Below are 24,115 nucleotides of genomic sequence, written 5' to 3'. Positions count from 1 at the left end.
GGGATGTGGATCTCTGGCCACATTGTACAGTCTGATTCATAGTAGATCAGCTTAGTAGGGTGAAGAGAGAATACACACACGCACACACGCCACAGCATCAGAACATACAAAGGCCCCGCTGAAATTAGGAAGTTATAGATACTAAAGATCAAAAGTCAGGATCTAGATGCCAACAGTCAGTACTGTTCCAGTCTGAGATGCTGTTTTAGGAGAGCAGAGCCAGGTTCTAAATGGCAGGCCACTTCACAGCTGTTATGTTTCTGTTGATGGCAGGAAGCAGAAAGAACAGGTGACTTATTGGCTGTTGGCTGTTGTTAGGCCTCAAGAGAACATCTTTGTGAGCACGCTTCAACCAGGTTGGGCTGGTTGGTATGACTCCCAAGTATGCAGAAGCCTCTGATTTCCCCCACACACCCACCATCCAGAGTCTGAGCAGGCTGGCTTCACAGACTGACGTAGCCTGTGAGGCAGTGGTGGGTGTCAGCTCAAGGGCCCTGCATGTGGGAACTGTTGCTTCAGGTGATGTTTGACCATCTGCCTCTTTCCATGCTGCATGGCCCCCACAGGCCACGTTGGACGTGTGCTCTCCAGCCCCAGGTACTTCTGGAAGGTGATGGAACTTCTAAGCAGTGAGGCCTAATCAAGAAAGTTAGGTCATTGGGGGCAGGCCCTTAAACGGGACATTGGGCCCCAAGCCCCTTCCTGTCTCTGTCTACTTCCTGGCTGCCTTGAGGTGACCAGTTCTCCCTGCCACATGGTCCCACCATGAGGTAAATCCATGACCTTGGGCCCGGGGCGCAGTGGACTCCCCTGAGGGAAACTGAGCCAGTGCAGTCCCCCTAATCTTCCACGGAGTTTTTGTCACAGAGATGGAAAGCTAACACGCTGAGGGAAGATTTTAGGCAGCTTCCGACAGGCCAGGACGAGAATGGGCTGTGTGAATGCGTACATCAGCCCCGCTGCGCACACAGCTCTGGCACACGGAACGTCAGTGTTACAGAGGACGAGGCAGACTTGCTGGTCCACAACCTCCGCACGTCCCTGATTCTCAAGCGTCTGCCTCAGTTTCTCTCTGATCCCCCTGTCTGGTGTGCAGATAGAAGGCTCGTGGGAGTGGGACATGCAGGCGTGGTTTCAGATCCTGCCTCTGCCCCCACACACAGCAGTCCCCCAGTTGGCTGGATGGAGCCCTGGTACTCGGCACGTAAGCATCTAGAAGCCACTCCAGACAGCTGTGTATCAGTCACTGTGCTGCACCTCCTCCCCGCTGTGACCTTGGCCACTTCTTCCCTCCTCCTTCCCTGGGAACGACTTCAGCCGTTACAGTGGCAAAGGGGATTTTGCAGACTTACCCACTCTGAACTCAGCCCGTGCTTCTTCCGGGTTCTCCTAGAACAATGCCATGCTATGATGTTGCCTGCAGCTTGTCCACAGAGGAGAGCAGTCTGCCCTGCACTGCCCTTTGCTCCCATTTCCATCCCTGTAATTCCTTCAGACATTACCAGAGGACAGGCACTCTCTGCTCCCCTCAGGGTGGCATCCTGGCTCCTTAGTGTGTTGCACCCATGCTGGCCCATCCTCCTCCGGCCTGCCTCCTCTGGCACCTCCTAGTTTTCCCGCAGCTTCTCATTCTCACCACGTCGTCTGGCATTCATGTCTTCAGAAATGAGTTTCCTCTTCCAGGATTGCTCTTTCCTGTCCCCTGCCTTTGGACATGACCTCCTCCGGGCCTGTTTGGGCACCCTTCTGGGCATGACCCTGCTCCGTGGGGTCCTTTCTCTGTTCTCCCACAGGATGAGAAGCTCCTTGGGGCCAGAGGCCTCATAGATACTACTATCAATGCATTCCAGGCATCTAGCAGGTGATGGTTAGGTGGGTGGGTATGGGGGTGGGAAGATGGTGGGTTTAGGGGGCTGAGTGAGTAGAGGAAGTGGATAGAGTGGGGTATGTGGAAGGGGAGAGGGATAGTAGATGATGAGGTAGATGGGTAGGTAGAGGGGTGGACAGATGGGTAGGGAAGTGGAGAGAGTGGGTGGGTGGATAGATGGGTGGATGGGTGGCTGAGTGGATGGATAGGGAGAATAGGAGCCGTGGAGAGGAGAGTGGTAGATGGATGGATAGATGGATGGGGTCGGGGGTGGATGGGTGGATGGATGACTGAGTGGGTAGGTAGGGAAAGTGGGGAAGAGGATGGGTGGGGGATGGATGGATGGGTGAGTGGGTGAGTGGATACATGGGCACATGGTGAGCCCACTTGCCTGGTTTGCATGCTAGGCTCAGGTCTAGATTTTTTGAAGCCTTAGTGGGGAGGTCCACCCAGGGATGCTTCTAAACCATAGCCCTGTTAGACTCTATACTGTGGTTGGAGGTAGGATTTGTGGTGGGGAGCAGCTTGTGAGTACTTTGCTATTTAATTGTGGTAAAACCCCACATAACTGGGGTGCCACTGGCTACCCCTGGCTAGCGTGTATGTGGTCCCAGGTTTGATCCCCAGCACCACCAAAAAGAGAAGAGTTGAGTGTTTTGAAAAGACAAGTCAGTGTTAACTGTAGTCACACTGTGTGTCACCCATCTCCAGAACTTTTTCATCTTGCAGAATGGAAATTCTGCCCCTGTTCAACGCTGTTTCCCCACATATCCCCTGCTCTAATCGTGGTCTGCCTTCTGTCTGCCCTTGACTACTCTAGGACCTCATAAGGAGTCATTTGGCATCTGCCTTTTTTTTTTTTTTTTTTTTTGACAGACATTTAACTCTTCATAATGTCCTCAAGGTTCATTTGTGTTAATGCCTGAGTCAGAATTTCTCTCCTTTTCAGGACTGACTGATGTTCTATGGTTGGGACAGCCAACATTGAATTAATGCATTCATCTGGGGCAGGAGGGGTATAGGGGGCTGCCTCCCCCTCCTGGCTGATGTGAGTAGTGTCACAGTGGTCATGAGCATAATGCCTCTTTGAAGCTTCCAGGGTCCTGCTTAAGACAGTAGGTTGTTTGCCAGGCCAGCTCATGTGCACATTGAGCTGCGGAGGTTCCATCCAGAACACACACTCCCAGCAGCCTGGTGTCTCTCCCAGGTGGTCTCCCCAAGGCCAGGGGTGGACCGTCTACCTGTGCTTTGGGTCACCCATCCAGATTACTTGAAAGAACCTGTAAGCTGTTTGCGTCACACCCGTGCAGTGTCTTCAGAATTACTGCTTCAGCTGGGACACAGAGCCCCTGGGAGACCCAGGCTCTTCAGCACACCGAAATTCTCTCAAAGCTTCATTTTGCCCAAGGAATGCATTAATTTTATATAGCCCTAAGTCGTGGGAGATATGTAAGATTCAGAAATAAAAATGAGGCTGGGGAGATGATTCTCTGGGTAAAGTGCTTCCTGTGTGAGTGTGAGAGCCAAGTTCAAGTCCCCAGAACCCACAAAGTCGGGTACAGTGGTGCACACCTCTAATCCCAGGGCTCCCACAGGGACATGGGAGCAGAGATGGGAGAATCAGCTGAAGCTCTTGCTTAGGCTTGGTGGCCTGTACACAGCCTCAAGAGGAAATCCTGTCCGAGGGTGGAAGGTGAAGACTGACGATCCAGGGTTATCCTCTGACCTCCACATTCACACATAGGCATGCACATAACATGCACAATTAAACTAAACTACAAATATCTCAGACCCTACCTGGCCTATTTTCTAAATTGAAAAATTGCCTTCTCACTTGTTTTAGTCAAATGAGGGAGAGAGGGGGGGAGAGAGGGAGGGGAGAGAGAGAAATGAATAAACAGACTGAGTCTGTGGCTCATGGGTCTGTGTCCAAGCTTCTAGTACAGTCCCTGAGATGTTACCTCTCCTAGTGACATTCCACAGTGATGACCATCCTTTGTATCCGGTTTGTGTCACTTTTGTTTCCCTTTTTGGCCTTGCAGTGATACAAATGTGGCCAACAATTCCCAGAAAAGCTACATCAAAGCCTGTGTTTTCCTCTGACAGTCACCAGGGAGTGCTGGGGGGAGCAACGGCCCTGGGGGGTCGGAAACACATGTTCTCCGACTTCTAAGAAATTGCATCTCATTATTCTATTTTATAAATATTTTCTTCTGTGGCTCGTAGCCTGATCGCCAGTTTGTTGCTAGGGTCTTACCAGGTGTGGTGCTGGAGAGGCCCTGTTCCTTCTGCTCAGGTGTGCCCGTGGCCCCGAATGAAAACCAATCAAGGTGCGATTTGTGTTCATTAAGTGCTTGTCAAAACTGAAAAATTTTCTAATCAACAGCAATCTAGCCGCAGCCCCCTCAGTGGCTGGGAGGACCGCCTCTGCATCCGCGACTTGCCTGTTACAACTCTAGGCTAAGAATCCGCTGATGATTGCATTAGGCTAAGCTGGGAAGCAAATGAACCATGTCTTACTTAGGTGCCGTGAGCTTCAGAGTCGTCCTGCCCCGCAGGGCACTTGATAGCATTTTATGGCTTTAAAATTAGTGTAGCTTCCCGTTTGCTGCGGGGTGCTGCCTGCTATGCCTTTGAACTCAATAAGCAAAGGGAAAGGGCCTTTTGTTCCCCTTAGTGGGGTGTGTGTGTGTGTGTGTGTGTGTGTGATTTTTTTTAAGTTTTTTGCCCTTGCATTTTGGCAATTTTGTTTTGCATCTTTTCCAGACAACATTTTGCAATAAAAATGTCTGACTTCCAGATACATGCCTCTCCCAACCCCCACTCAAACATGGGAGGAAGAAGCAGAAGAAAGCCAGTGTTTGCAGGGAGCATTTTTCCCCTCCAGTGCGAAGTGAAGAATTGCTTTGCTCTTCCCCCAACACCCTCAGAGGTCTGCTCTCTCAGGCTGGAAATGGCACCTTTGGCTCGAGAAATAGCTACATGAAGTCGAAGAGGGAAAATCCTTCAGGACTTCTTTTGGACAGTTGTGAGGGCACTTGTGTAGTAAGAGCTGTGGCACGTTCTTAAGTACTCTTGGCTAATTTCACAAAGCAAGAAAGATGAGCACAGGCTGGAATGATGGAACTGGAGGCGGGGTTCCCAGCACTCCAGCTTCGCAGGGAGGCTTTTCCTCTGGTCAGGAGAAAGCCCCACATTGTCTTCCAAAGACTCCCACAGCATGAGGAAGAGGAGATCATGGCAGTCTTGGTGCTCAGGATGCCGTGGGCTATCTGGCAGGCAGGAAGAGGAACTCTTGAGAAGGCAGCCCTGGGCTACTACATGAAGAGGAGGCTTCTTATCCAAGCAGGTCTGTGTGAGCATTACAAATGGAAAAGCTTCAAATCTGTGATGGGCAGAAAGCCCCAGTGGCCTCTTCCCATGGTGCTTCAGGTACCATAGCAGAAGTGAGGTCCAGTTCTGGAGCCAGACACCTGTGCTCGGTGGTAAAAGGTCACTGATCTGAAGTCTCATGTTCCTTTTAGTGCTGTTATTTTCTAGTCAGTTTATCCCAAGAACGCTGACATCTTAAAGACACCCGTGCTAGCCTGCCACCACTGTGCTGAACATTTTTGTATAACTCAGGGATGCTAAGATCACCTACTGTTCCGGCGGTATTTAAATAGTAAGAGCCTTGCTCAGAACATGTGACACTGTCCCCTTGCCGTCCCCTGTTGTGGAATTGGCTTGAGTCTGCCCTCCAAGATGCCGCAGTGCTGAAGAGACGGGCACATTCTCAGAGCTGAAGCATTCGTCTTGCACGGGCTCAGTCTGAGCACGCATGAGCTACAGCTGGGTAATATTCAATTTAACCTAAAATGAGAAGAATCCTTCTTGCAGTGTGAACCTCAATAGAGTCAATCAAGACAGATACAACCAAGAGGCCAGAGGTGTACTCATAATTCACTGTGGAGTTTTCTGCTATTTTGATTGATAATACAATAACCTACCCCCGTGGCCTGATGTTGGACTTTGGCTCACTATGGTTGGATGCTGGCCATGGCAGTCCACAGAATGGAGAGACTTGCCCTGCTCGAGTGTAGGGGTGAGCCTGCCATTGTACAGGAAGTGTGCCATCACCACCAGCGACAGTCCACCGAGCTCCTGTGTGTGACATAATTACCCAGATCCCATAAGGTGTTTATTAGGGAAAGCACAAACTCTCCTAACTGCCTTTGCCTCAGTCACCACTAGACATCCAATCTGCCAATACCATCTCCCTGAGATGGCCCCGGGTCACGTTCATGTGCACACACTGCCTTGCACCTACAGCCTCTTCGTGAGGGCCGATTTGAAAGTGAGGACTGGAATTCTGTTCACTGTCTTGGGAGACAAAATTACTTCTCATAGAAATGTTTTCCCTTTGAAGCTGCCTCCTACTTTGCTATTGTGACCAGAGTTCTTTGGAAAGAAGGAGAAATTGTCGTCTTTGAGTTATGTGACCTGAAAGGATGTGGCCAGAAGAGTCCTTCATAGTTTCCAGCATTTCGTGGTATTTTTAGGAGTACGCCTCTCCTCTGCCCGTGACTATGCATGAAGCTATTGTTTATCATTCGTACGTGTCGGGCTTGAACGTGCACTTGATCTCTTTGAATGGATGGTGCTATATCTGTCTATGGATTAGTTTCCTTTGAAGATGGCATTAAATGGAGTTTAGGAATGGCAGTGCATCTGACAATGGCTTCTCTTACATAGCTTTGTTTTTTTTTTTAAGCCAGAAGTAAGACTTTAAAAATAGAACTTAATGAACTACTACTTCCTTTTTGAATCTGGTCTTTCATGAGGTGTCATGAAAATAGGAACTAATGAGTGATTTCTTTTTTCATGTTAGGCATTCAGGCAAAACATTTTAAAATGTTGAATACAGTTCTTTTAAAATAAGGACCCACACATTCCACCTTACTATAGTTAACTTTTTGAAAAGTATAATTTCTGGGCTGGCGAGATAGCCCAGTGGGTAGAGACATTTACCACCAAGCCTGATGACCTGAGTTCAATCCCCAGGACCCACGTGGTAGAAGAGAACTGACTCCTGCAAGTTGTCTGCCAACACACACACACACACACACACACACACACACACACACAGGCAGACAGACAGACTAAATGTAGCTTTAAAAAGAAAAGAAAACTAGAATTTTCAAAGCAAAAGAAAGTTGTGAGGTAGTGATGTTTATTTTCTCGTTTCCAAATCTCTATAGACCTGGCAGAGCACGCAAGCTGGGTTCTTGTGTCTGCTTATGGGCTACGGTGTTCTGTTTGCATTTGAGTGTATAAAAATCTCTCCTCACCTGGTAAAGATGGAGAAGTACTTTAAGATGCACCCTGGGGATCGCTCTTACCTACTACACCAAACTCAGCATGTGCCTTATAGTTGAACGGTGCACTGTGAGGTCTCAGACCGTGCCCATCTCTGCTACATCAAAGTCCATTGAACCCATCTGCACTGTAAGCCATGCCCTGTCGTATCAGGGATGTCTAGCCATATGCGTCTATGCACATGCATCATGAAACAGTCACCGCAGTAAAGCGATGTTTTTAAGATGAAGTGTGCAGATTTCTGAGCAGTGACATTTCCCATCACACCATAGCACCCAAATGCTGCATTAATAGCAATGCCAATTTTTCCATAAAATGCTAAGTATTTGAAACATGGCTTGATCATGGTGAGAGGGAAAAGGCTTGAAAATTTCACTTTTGCTCAAAGCTCAGATTTCATCATTGGTCACTAACTGTCGTCCATTGTCCTTGAAGGACTCAACTTTGTTCATTTTTCAAGAAAATATCTGCAACTGCCCGTACAACGGGGTAAATATAGCCTGTGTGGGAAACAGTCATTCTGTCATGTGGAAATACTTTGAGAAGTGGCTCCTTCAGCTGGCCACTCCAACAAGCTGTCAGTCTGCAGCTGTCAGACCTGGAACACTCCACAAGGCGTGCCTCCGACAGCACTCAGAAAATCAACAAGATAGCATTCACCAGTTGAAATTTACAAAGTCAGAAGCAGCTTCTTGTTGAGAGAATTACCGGTGAACTGCCCCATCGCTTTTGCACCCTCAAAACAAATTTCAAGACTGTTAAATAACAAATGCTTAGAGGAGTCTTGAGCTGTTCATTGACCCCATGAGCCCGTGACAGGGTATGGAGGCTCACACTTGAACACTGCTGAAGTACAGGAAGAGAAAGGGTTCTGTTAGATTGGCTATGTCAAGAAGTAAACTGGCCACGGTGGTGCGTGCCTTAAACCCCAATACTCAGGAGGCAGAGGCATTCAGATGATCTTTGTGAGTTCCAGGCCAGCCATGCACAGAAGACCTGTCTTGGAAAGGACTGAGGGCACACAGAAGAGGGGTCAGCAGAAGTTCCTGCTTCCAAGTCTGAGGACTTGAGTTCCCTGTGGGACGTGGTGGAAGGCAGAATTGATTCCCACAAGTCGTTCTCTGACCTATACATACAGTAAATAAATAAATAAATAAATAAATAAATAAATAAATAAATAAATAAATAAAATTCCCAGAAGCATCTAAAGCGATCCAACGCCCTCTTCTGTCCTCTGGCACTGTGTGCACACATTCACAGGCATAACACTCATACACATTTAAATAAATAAATAAAATTTTAAAAAGTTGAACATGTGTGAAGTCACCACCCTTAAAGCATTACATATTTCTGTAAAGCGTCAGTCTTATCAGATACCATGAGCCAGAGCATATTGGCAAGAGCTTGTTACAACAAAGATTGCCGTTAGTTTGTCATTTGATTATAAGCATCTTAATTTTTTAATCACCTATTTAAAGCTGGAGTCTGAGGTTGACGCCTCCGCCGTCTTCCTTCGGGCCTTGTGCATGTGGCAGCTTGGCTTTGGGGATGCCAGCCATAGTTGGTGCATTTTGCTTTGACTTCAAGATCTTGTTAACTGCTTTTGCTGCCCTTATGAGTGCATCAGCAAACCATCCTTCACAGACAGCCGAAGGTAACCTCTGGGTGCGAGGCACTGAGAATCGATACAGTCCGAGTATTTTTAGGGACTATTGATGGATTGCTGTATTTTGTGCTTAACTCAAGTGCCAGATGCCCCAGAGGTGACGAAGATGAACTCCCCTTTGCTGAAGCAGATCTAGGCCATCACACGCGCAGAGGGCTCCGGGAGGGCTGGGATTGCTTTGAGGTTCTGGAGGGAAATTTCTGTGTTTCTCAGCAACTGTCTGCTGATGAGGACTTAGTACTCTGCCTGCCAGAGCAAAGTGTTATCCAGCTGATAACCTCCCAATCCCAGAAACACATAACCATGAAGTGTTAGACCACATTGTACAATGGCAAAACAATTCTCGGGATCTGGAATGATCTGGAACACAGAGGCACTAATGGCCTCTAGTTCTTCTCTGAAGGCCGCCCCACAGAAGGTGGGGGCCATGGTAAGCTATGCTTCTGTCAGCAAGCTGAAGCTCTGGGTCTCTGACATGACTCTCAATTGCTAGCAGGTTTCTCTCACACTGCACCTCATTTGCATCTGGGACATCAATTAGCATGTTTGTTGAGGCTAATTGAATGAAACTCAATCATAGCTCTTAATTGCTTGACTATGTGAAAAGAAATCACATTAATGCAGCTAATTAAGTGTACGGCAATAGATGCAACGTAATTAGGAGTGAAATGTAAAAAACAAGGGACGGCAAGGATGCAGGCGCGGTGCAGGGGGACAGCGAGGCGCGGCTGTCGAGCTGTTGGCGCGTTCGGGAACGGGTCCCTTTGCTCTGGTGCCTGCTTGGAAAAAAATAATCCACATGATAAGCGTGGACAACTTGAGAAGAAAAATGCAAATAGGTTTGCAATTACTACTTTTTCAAGCTGTTGAGGGGCAGGAGATGGCACCTCTGGGGGGCCTGGCTCTTGAGTGGGCCCCAGGGACTTGTTAAGTGCTGTTTAAAAGTACTTGGCTTTGAATTAGCCTCATGCCTTGTTAAAGCCCCCCCCCTTTTTTTTATCTTCGATCAGCATTTTCTGCAGCTAACTTGGGGCAGGGTAGCTGAGGAGTACTTGCATATCAAAGTCAAGCTTGCTGTGTTTCTCTTTCCCTCAGACTCTGTAGCCCTCTTTGCTTCTCTCAAGATGCCTCATTGTTTAGTGGTTGCAGCTTTAATTCCCCAAGTACCAAGCTGGGCAGAGATGAAAAGGCTTCGCTTTTGAAGAAGCAGTACCCCACTCACTGGGGCAGTTACTTGTGGGAGGAGAAACTAGAAGCAGCCGCCCATGGGTCTTGCTGTCCCACCAGATGGAGGACTTTCATTGGCTGGCAGTTGTGTTGGTTTTAGCAGTTCTTTTCCAGGGCTTGAAATACAGGAATCACCAAACAGATATTCTTGTTTCTGTTTGTTGTGTGTATACAGAGGTCAATATCAGGTGTCTTCTCTACATCAATTTTTGAGACAAAATCTCTTGCTGCATCTGGAGCTTACCTATTCAGCTAGGCAGCTGGCCAGCCAGCCCCAGGAATCCTCCTGTGTCTACTTCCCCAGCAGTGCTAGGATTATAAGCAGACAGCACTGGAGACTATTACACCCATTCCTCCCTCATGCTTGCCTGGCAAGCACTTTTCATCTGAGGGCCTCCCAACGCTGATAGTCCACTTTCTTCAGCCAGTTCTAAAGTTTCAGGGCCTAACTCAAGCAAGAAAACAGATCGGGCATCCCATGCTGAGCTCAAGATAAATGTTTTCCATTGATGGCACTCAGATCCAGGGAGCAGACTCTTTATATTTCTATAATTTTAAATAAAATATCCTGGTTATTGTATGTTAAAACATGTCTATTAAAAGGGCCCACGCTGGGGTTTAGTCACTCTCTGATTAGCCTCATTTTAGAGCTCATAAGCAATAAATGCTCAATTACACTCCTATTATTGTATTTTAATTTGTTAAGAATCGGCATTAAAGGGGAAAGTTGTAGCAAGTTGATATTTTTAAAGGAGTAACTGTGCAAGAAGAAATTCATTATTTACAAGCGTTAACTTTGGTTTTGAAACTTAGGGTTGCATCTTGGCAGGTCTCAGTGGGAGGCATTAGAGGTCCTTAAGAACAGCTTTCTTTTCAAATAGCCTGCCCTGGCCCGAGTCACTTTGTTCTGCAATGGGCAGGTTTTGTTTGCCATCCTCAGTGCTAAGCACCCTCCCACCTGAGTCTCCAGATTTCTTCCAGTCCATTGTTTCCTTCCACTTGACTTGATGACAACTTTTCCATCTTTGATCCACATCCTTCCATTGAGAGCCGGAGGGGCATGGTGAAACCGCTCACATCATGGTGGCCAGGAAGCAGAGAATTCAACTAATAGGCTTTTCCCTTCATTCAAATGCCACCTATATCCACGACAGGCCCTCCCACTACAGCTAATCTGGAGACTAGTGACAGACAAGCTTGATTGAAAGTGTGGTTCACTCCCATCCTAAGCACTCCCTCAATTCAACCAAGATGACCAGCAAAGTTAACCATTGTAGGCTTCTTCCCAGCTCTTGGTCTGCTGGGCTCCCTCCAATGAAGTTAGACAGTGGGTGTTTCCCAAGGGTTTGGGGAACCTTGTCTTGGCATCCAGGCCTCTCTTACTGTGGCCACGTAACTGCACTTTGGCCACTGTCTTCCTGCAGACCAGGTCCTGTGATGCTCGCCCTTTTTGTCTATTACCCTTCTGCACCTGTTAACCGGACAGCTGGGCGTTCCCAGCAACCGGCTCACTTTCTACCCTGTTGGCCCCTCAGGCAGCACATGGGATTGCTGGTCAGTCACTCTAAAATTACCCTGACCTGAACTCCCAATCTTTCAAACAAAAATTGCTGAGTTTTAGAATCTAAAATGAACTGACCAAGCATCTACTTCCAGCGCACTGCTCCTTCCGAGTCCTACCCCCTGCTTAATGTTAAAGTGCTTGAAATGTTATTTATCTAAGAGTGGTTGAGAATAGATCCTTTCCTATTGTGTGAGAGGGTTAATGTGTCCTGGGTGTGCAAAACACTGTGTCTAGAGACAAGGGGCCTTGTGATGATGACGACAGTGGTAATGCAGTGCGACGGGTGTTCCCAGCAGTCCTTGCGCCCTGTTCTCAGTTGCTGTGCTTGTTAGTTTTCAGTCACTGTGACAAATACTCCCGAGGCAGTTGATTTTGAAGGTAGAAAGTTTTGCTTTGGCTCACAGTTTCGGAGGCTTGAGGTGACATCATTTGGGTCTTGCGTTGAGCCTGTGGCAGCCTGGCTCACCATGGCAAGGGGTGGATGCCTGCTCAGCTGGAAGCTGTGCAAGGGGAGGGAGAGAAAGACGGAGGGAAGACTGGGCTCCCAGGGTCCCTCTCAAGAGCACACTCGTAGTCACTCTTCCCACGAGGCTTCATCTCTGAAAGTTTTACCCTCCCAAGAACACTGCAGGCTGACAGCCATCTCTTGGCACATCGTCCTTTCTTGGACACTGTGAACCCTAGGGTCCCTTTGTCTGCCCACCCCACTCACATCAGCTGTGCTCAGTGCTGTTTTCCCTGCCTTATGGGGGTTATTAAGTGACTTTGCCCAGGCTCCCCTCTGATAACTGCTGGGTGCTCACCTCCACCCTCTGGTAACTACCGGGTGCTCACTCCACCTCCACCCTCTGATAATACTGGGTGTCACCTCCAGCGTGCAGGGGTGCAAGAGCCTTTTCTTTAGGATGGGAGGAAATCGCTTAGAGAAACAGCACTGAAAGAAGACTACTGTATTGGTCACTTTCCCTATTGCTGTGACCAAAACCTTAAAAGAAGCAAGTTCAGGCAGGATGGGGTTTTCACTCTGGCTTGCAGCTCCAGGGACTACAGTGTCATAACAGGGAAGGTCCCATTGCACTCCAGAAGCAGAGTGAACAGAAAGTGGGGCTTTTACCCCCAGGCCCACCCCTAGCCATCTACTTCCTCAAGCGAGGCTCTGCCTCCAAAAAGTTCCACAGCCTTCCAAACAGTGCTCCTACTCAGGACCAGGTGTTCAAGCCCATGAGCCAGTGGGGACATGGAAACCACAGCATGCATATTCTTGTTAACATTTGCTCGTGAATTCGTGTTCTTTTAATACCTTACCACTGATACCTAAGATAGCTTCCTGCTCTTTAATTAAACACTTGACTTTGCACATGATTTCCATGAATTCCCACCAGACAGCTTCAGTCTTACCTAGAAGCTTCATGGTACTCCCAGTTGAGATGCAGAGATTGTTGTGAAATAGTGTGTGTGGTAGTCCATGGACTGTCACCTGAGTTCAGAGGGCAGGCCCCAGGTTCCTAATGTGCATCTAGTAAGAATTCGAGGGCTGGAGACATGGCTCGGTGGTTAAGAGCACTGGCTGCTCTTGCAGAGGACCTGGGTTCAGTTCCCAGCACTCATATGATGGCTAACAACTGTCCTTAACTCCAACTCCAGGGGTTGGGCATGACGTGACACAGATGGCCTTATATATACAAAACACTCATAAAAATAGTTTTTCAAAAAGAGTTTAAAGAACTAGGATTCTGTGTGTCAGTGGTCTCCCCCCACCCCCCAGGAAGGCAGCAGCAGCAGTAATATCCTATGTTTCCAGTCCTAGGGTTAGGTCAGGACACAGTTGCAAAAATATTGATTGATTGATTGATTGATTGATTGATTGATTGATTGATTGGGGTCTTTTTGAGACAGGCTCTCCCTGTAACTTCAGGTGGCCCGGAACCTACTGTGTAGACCAGGTTGGACTCAATCTCACAGAGATATACCTGCCTCTGCCTCCTAAGTGCTGGGATTAAAGGCGTGCCTGTACCACCACACCAGGCTTAAAACTCAGGTTTAAATATACGGAGGATGGCACCCACCCCTACAGATGGAGATCTCATCACAGGATCCCAGCTTGTGCAGTCTGCTAGGGTCTTGTGTCCTACCTAGACTGTTGCAAATCCGTTCTTTAATCTCTCTTGGGTGTTTAACATTTGCACAGGATTACATGCAGAATGTTCACGGTAAAGAAATCGACCTCCTGAGAACCACTGTGAAAGTCCCAGGCAAGAGGCCACCCCGAGCCACGTCCGCCTGCGCACCCATCTCCAGCCCAAAAACCAACGGCCTGTCCAAGGACATGAGCAGCCTCCACATCTCACCAAATTCAGGTAAGCTCACGGTCAGCGGTGAGGCCACAGGCGGGGTCACACTCAGAGGTGTAAAGCCTCACCCATTTCTTCTCTGCCTTTGGGTTCTCTGAGGGCCAAGCAGACACGTGAAAGCACCTAGACCCACAGCTGCATCAAGTATCTGGGGCTTGCTCGGGTGTTGAAAGCAATTTCACACGTGGCTCAGTTATTCAGGGGCTTTCAGAGAACTAGTGAACAGTACTCATGGGCTCAGTTCAGTCATTTCTGGTAACTGAAGTGGGAAGGCGACTTGGAGTAAAACGTGAAGACCTCTGTACAATTGAAATGTTTGTTTTATATTTTAACTGCTATGTCATTCTCTAATGCGACTTGTCTTTAATAACCCGAGAGAATAACTTTTTTTTCCTTTAGAATTAAAGTTTTGTTTTTTCAAAATTTGGTGTGTTTGGAAACCATCAGCCTCGCAGGGTTGCGTTGCATACCATGTGGCGTCCTGCTTTGTTTTTACTGAAGGACCTTTCTGGGTGATTGACAGCTGCAGCCCCCCTCAGCACCTAGACTTCCTTCCGGAAGGCTCAACATTGCTTCCTTAAAGGAAATGGCTCCCTCTCCCACCTCAGACTTTGCTCTGCAGGAGATGTTAACATGTCGGCTTCTTGCAGTGCTGTGCTGCCCCCTTCTGAGACATGGGGTGCTTTCAAAGACCCCGGTGTACACTGCACAGGTGTGTGTGCTGCACAGGTGTGCGAAGGATGCTGGTTGGTGAAAACCGGGTGACAGAAAGGAGCCAGAACTTGCTCCTTTCCACGTGCCCCATGGTGTCATGTGGTGTTGGGCAAGTCACTGAATCCAGTCTTTACCACCTGCCTACCTGTGTTATCCACGGAAGTGCCAGGAAGTGGGCAAAGATGATCCTAAAGCAGGCAGTTAATAACTTCAAAACTGGCTTCTCCTAAGGAACATCTGTTCCTTCCAGAAAGGTGAGAACATTGCTCCTGTTGTCACCTACAACCTGCTGCTCTTTTTCCCAAAAGATTGGTGTTTCCAGGTCGGGGTGGGAAGTGAGGAAGTAGTGCCTGGGGAAGAACCCCCGCAGTGAGTACAAAGTCAAGTCTTGATTACTACATTACGTCACATCACTCGTTCATCTATTCAAGAAATGTTTATCTGTGACCTATTTTGTACCAGCACCACAGCAGCTGTCAGAGGGACACACAGTGGGGCGGGATCTATGGAAGTGGGGCAGGACTTAGGGCAGAGGGGGAGTGCTCAGTTTAAGAGGGAGCAGGAACTTGCCAGCTTCCTACATAAGGGACCCACACTTTTGAGTCCAAGAAACGTTGCATAAAATTGAGATTTTGAACTTCTTGGACTTGAGATTTACACTCTTTAGTGCTGAATACCAGCAGTTCTGAGGAGCAAAGTGCTTCACATCAGTGGAAATACAAAAAGCCACACACCAAACAAAACCCTGGAGGCCTCTTCTCCAGGGAAGTGAATTGTGTCCTCAGAAGGCATTTTCCAAAGCCTTGAATTTGCAGACAGCCCTTGCTACTGTGCAGATTGAGGGTCTGGGACATAAACAAAACCTTTTGCATGGCACACCCCTCAGTTTATGACAGCAAATCTCCAACCCCCCACCCAATTAATCTATAAAGGTGCCTAGCTGATTTTCTTGCTCTTTGGGTTTGAGTGGTAACACTGCCTCTGTGGAGGAGGAGGGGGCCTGGGAGAGGCGGTGTGGTATTCGGGATGTGGCGCCCTGAGGCAAGGTCATCCAGTCTTTCCTGAGACCACGGACCACGCCCTCGGGTGTTGGCCAGTCTAGTCCCTAGGTTATAAGCCTACGCCATGGGTCTGGCACTCTGAGAGAGCTGCTTTACCAACTTTAATTTACATTGACCTAAACCTGACCTTTAATCTAAAAGGACACAGTCTTTCTTGCTTAAGAAATTGATGCCTTTGCCAGGTTTGAGTGTTTATAATCTAAATCGTGCTCTGAGAATTTGAGCTTCCTGTATTTGGAGCAAGAGGAATTGTGACTCAGCAAAGTGTGTAAAACAAGCTGATGCGATGTTTAAGTGGCAGACCTTGGTAAAAATGGCTGTCTGGGAGCCGCTTGCCAAATCGTTGGATGGTCCTCAGCTTGCACTTGACTCGCTGCTGCTGCCTGGGCGTTTGAGGGTCTGTGTTAACTGGAGATGCGCACTGCCCTCCAGTTCTCTTTCCTGATTCACTTGCTGCAGATGTGTACACGCGTCCACTGGACGTGTACACACCTGAGCGTCTGCCCTCAACGCTCACCGTACCACAATGAAGACCCATGAGCAGCGTGGCTCAGCCAGGGGAGCTGCTTGTCGAGCCCTTGACATGTATTTCCAGATCAGCTTCTCGAAAGATTTTATACAAAATACTTACCCAGTGCTGCTCTTAACTTCAGAATCCTCAGGGACCACATAAAACGGTGCCCCCGTGCTGTGTCTGTCTGATCTCTTCCATCAGTTGTGAGTCTGGGTGCCTCACAAGTTTATTGTTTGTGTGTCTTGTGTTGCAATTACTTAGCTGTCTCATTTGCATGTGTTTTAATAGTTCTTTCTTTTTCTTGTTGATGTGGAAGAACTCTTTATGTATTTAGGATATTAATGTCAGACAATATGTTTCTCAGACCTACCCAGTTTTTCTTTCTGCATTTTATGGTTTTATTTTCAGATAGTGATTTTCTGTTTTTATTCCGTGTAATTAAGGCCTGTCTTACACGTCTGCTGTAAGCTGTTAAGTAAGCCTTTAATAGTGTGGAATCTGCTCACAGTTCATGTATGTTTATGTCCAAGTATTAACGGTTTTATTTCTGTTTCCTTTTGTTTCCCCTTTTAAAAACATAACTAACCTCTGAGTCACCCTTCATTGGTTTGGGTCCATTATGTGCTGGAGGAAATATCCGTGACTTGTCTCTCCACACAGCTGACTGTCCTTTCTGTCGGATTGTCTGCATTAATTCTTCACGTCTTTGTGTACAACTAAGTCATGTGACCAAATGTGTTGTTTCTGGATGTTCCAGTCCCTTCCACTCACTCCTCCCCACCCCATCTAACCCTTGTAGCTGTGTCGCACTGTCTTGGGTTCTCTCTAGCGACATAACAGTTTGATGTTGCACTTTTACCCACTAGTTTTTCATGGCTGTTACTTACTTAATTTTGCTAATTTTCCCATGAACCTCACAGTTATACCCCACACACATACCAGCACCATCAGTATTTATTTTATTTGTGTTTTGTGAGACAGGGTCTCATACACCTTAGATTGGCCTAGAACTCAGCCTACAGCTGGACCTGGCTTTGAACTTGGTCCTTCTGCCTCTACCCTCCAAGTGCTGGGATTACAGGCCTGTGTCAGCACACCTGCTTTATGCAGTTCTGGGGATGGAACCCTGGGCGTCGTGGGCAGGGGCTGTACAGCTGACTGCACCCTGGCCCTGGTTTTGTTGTAGAGAATTCTTTGCTTTGTTGGCTGACCACAGAACACAGCTCTTCCCCAGTGTTTTCACGTTGGTTTATGGCCTCCACGTAGCTGTGCTTTTCCTTTGTGTTTTTGGTGCGTCGTGAGGCTGATCTTTTTGAAGGGAGTCTATTACATGATCCCAGTTGTAAGACAGAAGAGAACTTCTAGCTTTTATTTTTTTTTTCGCCCAGCCATGTAATTAAAGTCTTGTTAGTTGGGTTAGCTATGGATGTATCTCGTGATTTTGATAATGTGTTCCCAGTTCAGATATCATAATGCCTAACTCCATTTGGTGCTGACTTAATTCCCACCAACCAGTTATTTGGATGGCTTCTTCCCCTCCTGTGTCCTTCATCCACTGTTACCTAGTCTGCTGTGTGCCTAGCCCTGACTAATTCTCTGAACACTAGGGAGAATGGGTCAGTACAAAGCTGTCCCTCCAGGAGCCTAGGACCTCAGTGGGATGGAGGCATCAGGAGATAAATAAGCACACTGATAAGATCATTGGAGCAAGTGATCAGTGCTGAGGGGCAAACTGGATCAGCAGCTGTTATCTGGGGGTGTTTGTATTTCCTTATGTATCTAAGATATTAAGCCAGGCGTGATGGCACACAACCTTAGTTCCAGCACTGGGGAGGCAGAGACAGGCAGATCTCTGTGAGTTCAAGGCCAGCCTGGTCTACATAGTGAGTTCCAGGACAGCTGGGGCTACAGGGAGACCTTGTCTCAAAAAGACCAAAAAATAAAATAAAAAGATATTCATGTTTTACAATACACTTACCAGATATATCTGCAGTTTATTTGACTGGTGCAAGTTACGGTCTTTCCGTATAGAGACTCTCTCCTTCACTGTGGAAGTGTTGACTACATGTCACATTGAAGTGCTAGAAATGTGATGCTCCTTATGCCTCTGCTCTGGCCTCGAGGAAAGGGAAGGACGCACTGTCAGCACAGCCACCTTGTGTTCCTCACGGTCCCTATGTACCCTGTGTTCACCGTGCTGCTCATGAACGTCATGATCCTCATGTGTTTCTGTGTACCTAGTGTTTCCCGTGTTCCACGTCTTCCTGTGTACCTTGTGTTCCCCATATACCCTGTGCTGCCCGTGCTCCCTGTGTTCCTCATGCTCCCCCCCCCATGTTCTCCTGCTCCCTGTGCTCCTCATAGACTTCATGGATGTCATGTACTGACCCCACATTTTGCTTTGAGGCATAGCAGAGGAGCTTCTGGGAGGCGGAAGCCCTGAGCTCCTGTGGCACGTGGTAACAGGACCAAGGGTTGAGCTCCAGAAGAGCCACCTGAGGTGTCCCTGCTGCATCCGCGGTGAGGCCAACCCCGAGAGGGGAATGTGGCGTGCCTGGGCAGCAGAGCTGCCGCTGGGTGTGCTGGTACAGGAAAGAGAGAGACTGAGCAAAATGCAGAGTCTGCCATCAGGGAGCGCGGAAAACAGATGGAAGGCAAGACTAAATAGCATCAACAGACATGTCGGTGCTGTGGGCCTCTGGTCATCCGCCATCTCAGGGCCTGTGGTCAGCGTCCTGCAAGAACCCACATTCTTTAGTGGCACCCACAATACTTAGAGAAGCCACAGCAAAAGTAGGAAAGACCAAGGTTCCTTGATCCTGGGGCAGAGCGCTAGCTTGCGGGGAGCAAGGTTAAAAGGGAACAGGCTCTCCGTCCTCAGACAGCTAGAGGAGCCTCGGTAATTTACATCTAAATGAAACAAGCCATTTTGTGAACGGGCCATAAATAGTTCTTAGAAATGGAAGGAAAACTGCAAAAACCACAAATTAAGTGGGTATATTACACAGTGTAAAGAACTGGGGGCAGGAGTTCAGACAGTAGAGTGCTCTCCTAGCACGCACAGTCCTGGGCTTGGTCCCTAGCCCTAGTTAACCAGATGTGGTGGTGTCTTCCTGTAATCCCAGCAGTTAGAGGTAGAGGCGGGAGATCAGTTCTAGGTCATCTTTGGCTGTATAGTGCATTTGAGGGCAAGCTGATATACGAAACCCTGTCTGAATAAGTAAATAGGCCTGGCGAGGTGGTAATGACACTTGCCACCAAGCCTGATAACCTGAGTTAAAGCCTCAAGCCATCATGGTGGAAGGAGAGAACTGACTCCAAAAGTTGTCCTCTCACCTACACACACACACACATACACACACACACACACACACACACGCATGTACGCACACACACGCACACACTGAATAAATAAAAAAATAACAATTTTCCAGTATGTGCATGTGTGTATGTCTGTGTGTGGATATGTGCATGTGAGTGCAGGTGCCCACAGAGACCAGTTATTGGATCATCCCTGGAGCTGGAGTTATGATCAGCTGTGGTCTGCCTTACTTGAGTGCTGTGAACCAAACTGGGGCCTCTGGAAGAACAGTGCTGACTCTTAATGGCTGGGACATCTCTGCAAATTGTTACTGGAGAAATGGCTCGGCGGTTAAGAGTGCTGGCTGCTCTTGCAGAGGGCCCGGTTACAATTCCCAGTACCCACATGGTGGCTAACAACCATCCCTAACTCCAGTTCTAGGGGATCCAGTGTCCTCTTCTGACTTCCACAGGCACTGTAGGACAAATTGAATGGAAGAGGAAGCTGTGGAGAAATGATAAAGGGGGTGGGGCTGGAGAGAAGGCTTGGTGGCTAAGAGCCCTGAGCACTGCTGCTCTTCCAGAAAACCCAAGTTCACTCCCCCGTCCTTCTGCTGGATAGCTCGCACCTGCCTCTGTCTCTAGCTCCAGGGACTCTTGACACCCATAATTTTTTTTTAATTATTAAAATAATTTTTTTTAATCCTAAACAAACACCCAAGTTAGGAGAGTGATCTTACTTACCAAAGAGAAGCCTGGCAGATGTCAACCTTCAGGAGCTTGATGAACGCTGAGGGATAGTGTGGATTATGTAGGATATCTAAATATATATCTATACATAGCCTATGTATGTGATACCATAATGTGAGATCTCCCTTCTTAGAACAAATGGTTCTGACCCCCAGAAGCCAATGCTAAGCCTAATTGTTGCCGGCCAAATCACAACAGAAAAAACAGATACCAGTAGACTGCATTTGGGAATAGAGACTATCTCCCTCTGAAGAGGTTTTCAAAAACCATGACTTGAGGATTTGTCCTAGCCGATACTGATAGACAAATCCAGAAGATAATTTATTCAGGCCTTGCTGAAGCCCCCTTCCCTGGGGCATCCTTCCCTCTTCTGAGGTGAAGCCCCTCTCTGGGTGCCCAGGGAAGCTGCATTTCCATTTCAGCGTGAAGCTTGTGGGGGTCTTCAGTTTCCATAGTAACAGGGATTCACCAGAAGCCATATTTTCAGTCTCCCCAGCTCTCAATCCGGGTATCCTCCCAAAGACAGAGCAGAGTGGCCAAGAGCAGTTGCTGTGGGGTCAAAAATACCAAAAGGAGGCCATGGCTCCCTCGGGGCCTCGTGGGAATCTCTGTCTGTAGCTCAGCTTCCTTGTCTGGAGTCTGGGATAGTGGTGCCAACCTGTGATCATACATGGAGGTAACACCCTAACACACTGCATTGACTTTAGGAGCCTTACTCAGCCTCCAAAATCTTAGCCTTGGTTCACAATAAGAGTTAAGAGTTAAGGTGGGCGGGGGATGTTGTTTTTGAGTTTGACATTAAATGCCTTGTGGTGTCCAGATAGTGTGTGTGGACCCCTGCTCCCCAGTAAACAGCATGGCAGTGGGAGGTTGGGTTGGGATGTGTCCCCCTTCTGTGCCCTATCATCAATTTCTCGGTGACTTCCGGCTGCCATGTCTTTGTTCTGGGACCAGTGGGCGGGGGATGTTGTTTTTGAGTTTGACATTAAATGCCTTGTGGTGTCCAGATAGTGTGTGTGGACCCCTGCTCCCCAGTAAACAGCATGGCAGTGGGAGGTTGGGTTGGGATGTGTCCCCCCTTCTGTGCCCTATCATCAATTTCTCGGTGACTTCCGGCTGCCATGTCTTTGTTCTGGGACCACAGATATCTTCCTGTCTCCAGAGCATATGTCTTTGTTGAGTATCTGAAATTATGGACATTTCCATCCTACCCAGTTTAGCACCTCAATCTCTGTATGAGGAACCCTTGGCCCTGTTCCTCCCAGTCCCTAACTTGAGGTCCCTAGCGGCTGGAGACAGTCCAGCCCGCAGGAGGCTGAGCTGATGCTCTGGGTAGGGTGGGGGAGGGTGGACAGGGAATGTGTTTTGAGTATTGAACTGCCGTTGACATCTAAAGTCTCAACCATGCTGTTTTCTCCACACTTCAGCAATCAGGACATCCAGCAAACCCATAAAAAACCAAACTAATAGCATGAATATTCAGTGACCTAGAATACTAATTATTGTCATGAATATTAATGGATCGGACTTACTCCCTCTTTCTCTCCCGTCCTCTTCCTCCCTCTCTCCCTCTCTCTTTTTTTCCACTTAGCCAGCTCTAAGGATGGGTCATAATGAGAGCATTTAAGAGGGAGCGCTCTCCGCCGTGACAGGGACCAGGGCAATAAGGAGAGCTTGATTAACGTGCGCACTTGGGGGAGACATGAGAGGCTTCACGTGGGCCCGTTCGGGGGAGGCGGCAGGGCACCGGCGGCTCTGTTGCTGCTCCGGGAGATTAATGGGGCCTAAGAGTGCATTAGGAACAGTGACAAAGGTTTGATCTAATGGGCTCAGTCATTTTTCCTTTGAGTGACAGACGCACAGAAGTAATTGGCTGTGCAGAATGGCAGCTCATTGGCGGTACTTAAGGATACATTATCCCCGTTGTGTGGCCCGCAGAGGCTGTTTATCAAAACTGCTCACACTGCAGACACGGAGTCGCTAAGCTGCTGTTACAGTGGTAATAGCTATTAAAGAAAAAAATAATAACACGGCTTCCAAATGAGATCCGTTGTGTCAGAGAAACAAAGTTTTTCTTTGTTTAGTTTCAAATGGTCTAGAAAACATTTTAATAACTCCTGCGTACGGGTGGGTAGTGTGGGTCTGCAAGTCCCCTGCCTGTTCGTGAAACAGCAGCAGGCCAGCATCCTCAGAGAGGTCTCTCTTCACTGACCTTACTTACCCAGAGTTCCCTCTGCCCTGGACCTTGATTATAGCACCCTGCCCTATGATACAGAAGCGGGATGCTTCTGCCAAACACCCATCTAGCACCAGAAAGTAAGTACACTTGTCATCCAAAGCTGTTGGTTGAGAATTACTGTCCTTTAAAAAAGAAATTCCCAAATAATTACCATGTGATACCTGCTTCTGTAAACAAGGTTTGGTTAGAGTAGGTTGTGGCGGCTGTTTGAAAATTCATTCATTTCAGGTGAAGGCGATTAGCTTGGTGAAGGTCTTCGCTGACTGAAATTCCTGGGCTTAGTGAAGGCTGGACTTAGGGGTGCTCACATGAGCAGTCCACCCTTTGGGAGAGTCGTGGCTTCCATCACTTCACCCAGAACGGCCATCTTGCCGCCTGTATTTTGTGCGTGCGGACACGTCTCCCACCGAGGCTCAGGCAGATTGGTGCTCTGTTGTTTCTGACGTTGCATCCTGAGCTCCGGAAGCCGAGGCTGTTTCCTCTGCGCATCTCATCCTCTTCTGGCGGTTCTTTCATTAGATGAGTGTTACCCACCTGTGGAGGGCAGGCGACAGATTCTGAGGGGAGGTGACACAGCCTCCACAGTAGCCGTCTCAGCTCACGTCATTGGGGAACTTCCAACTCAGGGACACCTTTCCCAGTGACCTAGACTACAAGTACGGTGTGACTTTGTGTGAGAGCCAACAGCAGCTCAATCTGTGCGCTTAGTGAAAGGTGGAAGAGAGGCTGTGGGCACCAAGCTACGTGCCTCTATGGCAACCAGTATACCTCTAAGTAAGTAAAAGTTGCTCTAGAAACTTCCTCATCTTAACAATGTGGGTTTAGTGGTTCTTCTCATGAAACCGTGGGACAGGCCATGGTGGGAGAAGCCTCGGGGCAGGTAGAAGCCACTATCGCTCTTGCGTCCCAGCAGCCTTCCAGAGAAAAGGGGGGGCAGCCCTCAACGCTGGCGGGGAGGGGCTCAGATGGTGTTGAGTCTACCATGCACCTCCCCTTTGCAGACTGCCACACGGGCAGAGGACAGTTCCAAGTAATCACACCATTTTGGCATCTCCAAGCCTCCTGGCTGGCTGCTTGTGTTGGCTTTGTCTTCTGAAACTCATCTAGAGGGAAAACCCACCACCCCAGTTCCCGTCCTAACGTGACCTTTGCATATTCACCACTGTTCTGTGGTGCCTGTTGACTCTAGTCAGGTGTGAGATATGCTCTACAAGGACAGGGGGCAGGGCTGAGTGTCTCTGATGGTGGAACCATATGGCCACCATGACCTCTTTCCTGGGAAGGGACAGTAGCCAGTCCCCCAACACAGTACTGTCAAATCAAAGTGAATGTTGTAAACATAAAATACCCCTGTTGTACTCTACAGGAGAAAGAATACTCTAAAGGTGGAACTCTTAGGTAGGGTAAGTGATAAGACCAAGCTTTTCAATCATTGGAAGCTGAACCAGCTATGAGCATAGAGGGCCAGGTGTAGGTGCCCTGAGAGGTCGCATAACACTTTTTT

General features: G+C 48.2%; 1 protein-coding gene across 10 annotated transcripts in view; it reads left to right on the top strand.

The window, feature by feature from the left end:
• Window positions 1-24,115, top strand: part of Agap1 (ArfGAP with GTPase domain, ankyrin repeat and PH domain 1) — a 511,278-nt gene that overhangs the window by 320,970 nt on the left and 166,193 nt on the right. For all 10 annotated transcript variants that reach the window (XM_017795748.2, XM_017795749.2, XM_008823665.3 and 7 more), the window contains one exon: window positions 13,871-14,039. In XM_017795748.2, the coding sequence (XP_017651237.1) occupies window positions 13,871-14,039 (169 nt within the window). The remainder of the gene's footprint in view (window positions 1-13,870; window positions 14,040-24,115) is intronic.

The sequence above is a fragment of the Nannospalax galili genome, unplaced genomic scaffold, assembly GCF_000622305.1.
Source record: "Nannospalax galili isolate Female #2095 unplaced genomic scaffold, S.galili_v1.0 scaffold149, whole genome shotgun sequence".
Classification (NCBI taxonomy): domain Eukaryota; kingdom Metazoa; phylum Chordata; class Mammalia; order Rodentia; family Spalacidae; genus Nannospalax; species Nannospalax galili.
Note: the sequence above shows the minus strand (reverse complement) of the source record. Positions and strands in the feature narration are given on the sequence as shown.